The following is a 5,063-nucleotide window of genomic DNA, read 5'->3' on the forward strand; positions in this document are numbered from 1 at the left end:
TGAATTCTTGATGCTTCGAAATAATCATAATAATACTAATTGTTTTTTGTTTTTGTTTTTGTTTTTCCAAACCATCCATCATAACTCACACCACTCACAGAACCCCACAACTACCCCTCAGTTAAAGTGTACTCGATACACTTTACTACTCACATCACTTGACCTTTAAATTTGAATCTTTTTTATGTTCCAATTTATGGCACATTTGAACTCTCTTGTTCTTAAACTCATGTTTCATCAAGAAAAGCAAATGGGTACAACAAATCTGTTCTTGATTTGGGTTTTCTTGACTGTATTTATTTCAACTACCCTTTTCAACTCTTGTTCTTTAGCTCTTACCCAAGATGGTAACCCTAACTTTCTTCTTATAAAGATTACATTTTTATTATAAAGATTCAATCTTTATTACATAAGCTTTAATGGGTGTTTTATTTTTTTGTGTTTTAGGGTTAGCTTTGCTGGAGTTCAAACAAAGTTTGAATGACAGTAGAAATGCTTTAAGCAATTGGGTGAATAATGATGAAACCCCATGTCAATGGACTGGTATTTCTTGTAATCCCAGTAACCAAAGGGTTATAGAAATGTAAATCTCACCCTTTTCATTCCAAGTTCTCAACTTTTTTACTACCCAGTTCAAGAACTTTAAGAAAATAGGTTAAAACCCTAAAAGATTTAACTTTTGTTTGATTTTTGGGGGTTTTTGGCAGAAACATACCATACATGGAGCTCGGTGGGATTATATCTCCAAGCATTGGTAAACTAAGTAGTTTACAAAGACTGTAAGTGTAATTTCGGAGCTCTAGTAAGTTGTAAACTGAGTAATTTTGGTAATATTTTGGTTTTGATTTATGCATGTTGTTATTTATTTCAGGGCACTTCACCAGAACAGATTACATGGGATAATTCCTAGTGAAATTAGTAAATGTGTTGAACTAAGAGCTCTGTAAGTCAAAATGTGAACTTTATTTGTTCTTGTTGTGTTTTGAAGTACGAATTTTGAATGTACATTGATTATAGAACATTTTACTGATATAAAATATGATTCGGAATTTGTTTAGGTACTTGAGGGCTAATTATCTTCAAGGTGGCATACCTTCAAATATAGGAAACCTTTCCCTCCTCACTATTCTGTAAGTTAATCTAATCTTTACATTGTTTTTGTTATTACATTTTATGTGTTGTTGATTGAATAATTTGGTGATAATATAAGTGGGAATTCATTTACAAATGCAGTGCAACTGATAATGTACAAAAAAGCAAAAGTGTTCAACCTTTATGTTGATTGAGTTTTTGTATGGGCTAATTTCACTTGAAAACAATGTTCTTACTGCGTATATTATAAGTTCACATTCAAACATTTGAATAAAACTTGTTACTAGTGGAACCCGTTACTACTAATCCGATCCTTTTTATGACCATAAACTGATAATGTAGGCCCTAGAACATTAATTTAGATTTCCCTAAATTAGAGTCTAACTGTAAATGTATTCATTCATTTTACGTGCAATTTGACCATCCTATTAGGAGACTCACAATGTGTTAGTTGGATATCTTAACAATTAGAATATGTTTCTTATATAATTTTTATCCATAATCCATAATTTATTCTCATTTTGTTACTCAGGGATTTGTCGAGCAATACTTTGAGGGGAGCAATACCATCGTCTCTTGGCCATCTCATTCGTCTTAAGTACATGTAAGTTAGCTCACTAGCATATGACGACGTTGTAATTGTTTACTTTTTGTTTTAAATATTTTCTTTTATATCTCAGGAACTTATCCACTAACTTCTTCTCGGGAGAAATCCCAAATTTTGGAGCGTTAAGCAAGTTTGGCAACACCTCGTAAGTTCAACTTTATAAACTTCAAACAACTATGTTGATTAGTTTGTCATCAATCTTATTCATATGTTTTTGTATTTGACTCCGTTTTGTTTGTTGATATGATGTAAACGTTGCTCGTTGTTTACCCATTTTGTTGAAATTGTTAGGATAGTTATATTTCGTAGCTTATTCATTTTTATCAAAGAGATAAATTTGTGAACGGGTCACTACATCTACATGTAGGTATATTGGCAATTTAGACCTATGTGGCCAACAAATACACAAACCGTGCAAAACGTCTCTCGGATTTCCTGCTGTCTTGCCGCATGCCGAAAGTGATGAAGCAGCAGGCAAGAAATTGATGACATGCCATCTTTTTATTTTATTACTTATTTATTTTTTTAATACCAAATACTGCTCGATGAAAAGATTACTTGGTCGATTGCTAATCTCATTCATTCATTTTTTTTTACCTGTTGCAGTGCCTAGGCATTCATCTCGATCTCTAAAGGGAGCACTATTCATCGCTTTTATTATCGCTTTAGTTCTAGCACTCATGTTCTTTATATTGCTCTTGGTATGGATGCTCTCAAAGAAAGAAAGGGCCGTAAAGAAATATGTTGACGTCAAGAAACAAGTTCATCAAGAAACAAGTAAAAAAAAAACTGTAACCAATCGTCACATTTTAGTAAAGTTTGTGAATGTCCCTAACGTTTTCTTTGTCTACTTGTAGGCACACAACTTATAACATTCCATGGAGATCTTCCTTACCCATCGAGTGAGATTATAGAGAAGCTCGAGTCGCTTGATGAGGAACATGTGGTTGGGGCCGGTGGTTTCGGGACTGTTTATAGAATGGTCATGAATGATTGTGGGACATTTGCGGTTAAAAGAATCGAACGAACCCGAGAAGGTCGGGATCAAGCGTTCGAACAAGAATTAGAAATCTTGGGTAGTGTCAAACATATTAATCTTGTTAATCTTCGAGGCTATTGCCGGTTTCCTGATATCAAGTTTTTGATCTATGATTATGTGGCAAATGGTAGTCTCGAAAATTTCTTACACGGTAACCTTCATACTTTGACTTTGACTTTGACTATTAGATAAAAATGGATGCTTTTGTGTTTCTTAATGTTTTATGAATGTGTGATTGGTAGAATGCCGGGATGATCAAACGTTAAGTTGGACTGCTCGTTTGAAAGTAGCGTATGGTTCAGCTCGGGGATTGGCGTATTTACATCATGATTGTAGTCCCAAAATAGTCCACCGAGATATAAAATCGAGCAATATTCTACTTGATGAAAATCTAGAGCCTTGTGTTTCGGATTTTGGTCTTGCTAAACTTTTGGTAGATGAGGAAGCTCATGTTACCACTGTCGTTGCTGGCACTTTTGGCTATCTTGCACCAGGTCCCGTTTTTTGACGTACTAAATATAGTGATGTGCATTTGAACACATAACGGACTAATAGTTGTTTATTGAAACAGAGTATCTTCAAAGTGGAAGAGCGACTGTAAAATCGGATGTTTATAGTTTTGGGGTTTTGTTATTGGAGCTTGTAACGGGAAAGAGACCAACCGATCCAGCTTTTGTGAAACGGGGATTAAATGTTGTTGGTTGGGTATGTATTTCTGATGTTTCCTTTTATCGTTCCATTTATTATGTTTTCTTTACGATTTACCAAGGTTGTAAAATCGCTTAAAATCGCGAGCCGGGGACAAGTCGGTCGGGATTTTGGAGGAACGAGTCGGGGACAAGACGGGGACGAGTCGGGCGTTGAGCAACGTTAGAATTTTTGTAATATATAAATTAAACACATATTTATTATACATAAATGTATCAATCATAAAACATAAATACTTTAAACATAGACATATGACACGAAATCTTGTTTTATAAAATAAAATTTTTTTAGCCAACTCTGACTCGGCCATCTCTGCCCGACTCGGCCATCTCAGCCGACTTTGACCCGACTTGTTAGCGTTGACTGACTTTTACATTTTTGGGCAAGTCACCACGAGCTAGTCCCCAAATCGACGCGTCTGCCAACTCGCCCGACTTTGCCAACTCGCCCGACTTTTACGACAGTGCGATTTACTGGTTTTTAAACAATTAGGAGTATATACTTGGCTTTTTGTTAGAAAGTTAGCTATCTTTTGTTACAATTTTCTAGGAAAACATGCACTATTTGCTTGTCACTAGTTTTTCATTATTTCAAAAGGTGTTCATTTTCTCAAGGGAATATTAATGTCCTACAATACAAGGAAGTATCATACTTCTTTGTACCATTTGTTAATTTTAGTGCTACATATAACAATTTGCAAGCAAATAATACTGTATGTTGCATTAAATGGGTTAGAAAGTGTAACGTAAACGGATGAGGTTTACCCTTGGTCCTTGGAGGGTGATTCTTTTTTGACTTGGATGTACACGACTACATTGTCTAACCAGGGTATCTACATGACCGAATATGGCCATGTTTTGACTAAAAATGTTTTAGTTGTGCACACTAGTAAAATAATATTCATGTACGAGTAATTTTAAGTATTTTCTCTTTTTGTGAAAACAACAGTTGAACACCTTGCGGAAGGAGAACCAATTGGAAGACGTGGTGGACAAGCGGTGCACCGATGCGGATGCATCAACTGTAGAAGCGGTTCTGGAAATTGCAGGCAGGTGCACCGATGCTAACCCAGACGACAGACCATCGATGCAGCAAGTGTTGCAGTTTCTTGAACAGGAGGTGATGTCACCCTGCCCAACTGACTTTTATGATTCCCATTCGGATTATGCTTGATCATAATCCCCTGAATTCTGTAGACCATTAGTTTATTGAAGGATTATTTTCTAGATTAAGTTATCAATTTTGTTCCTTGAAAGGAGCTTGTTGTATGTACAGCAGATTAGCAATATTTTGGGACTAACAGATTTTGCTCAGTCATCCATGCCTGCATGTGTGGTCCAACTTTATGACCATTGGTTTTGGCGCACGTTGCAGCAGTTTGGTGATTAGCCCTTTTCATTTTGTCCAAAAACGTTTAACTAGTCGGTCAACGCTATATAGTTGGGTTAACAGTTGGGAAAAGTCCGGTCAAAAACGTTTAATATATTTTATTTGTATGTCAACTTTGGTCAACGTTTGACTTGTCTCCGTCTTGTGTTTTTTCAACCTTGTGTTTCGGTCTAGAAATATCATGCCCTCCAATATAAATATATTTCATTTATATAGTTTTGGTTAAAG

At 35.6% G+C, this 5,063-nt stretch overlaps 1 protein-coding gene across 1 annotated transcript; it reads left to right on the forward strand.

The window, feature by feature from the left end:
* The first annotated feature begins 233 nt into the window (after positions 1-233).
* On the forward strand, positions 234-4,619 carry LOC139866579 (LRR receptor-like serine/threonine-protein kinase FEI 1). Its single transcript, XM_071854856.1, has 13 exons — positions 234-347; positions 448-583; positions 708-779; positions 872-943; positions 1,059-1,130; positions 1,625-1,696; positions 1,773-1,844; positions 2,067-2,173; positions 2,306-2,476; positions 2,557-2,889; positions 2,981-3,232; positions 3,310-3,443; positions 4,395-4,619. The coding sequence occupies exons 1-13, from the start codon at positions 251-253 to the stop codon at positions 4,617-4,619; spliced, it is 1,815 nt and encodes a 604-aa protein (XP_071710957.1). The 5' UTR covers positions 234-250.
* Positions 4,620-5,063: the final 444 nt, after the last annotated feature.

Source organism: Rutidosis leptorrhynchoides, chromosome 9, assembly GCF_046630445.1.
Source record: "Rutidosis leptorrhynchoides isolate AG116_Rl617_1_P2 chromosome 9, CSIRO_AGI_Rlap_v1, whole genome shotgun sequence".
Taxonomy (NCBI): domain Eukaryota; kingdom Viridiplantae; phylum Streptophyta; class Magnoliopsida; order Asterales; family Asteraceae; genus Rutidosis; species Rutidosis leptorrhynchoides.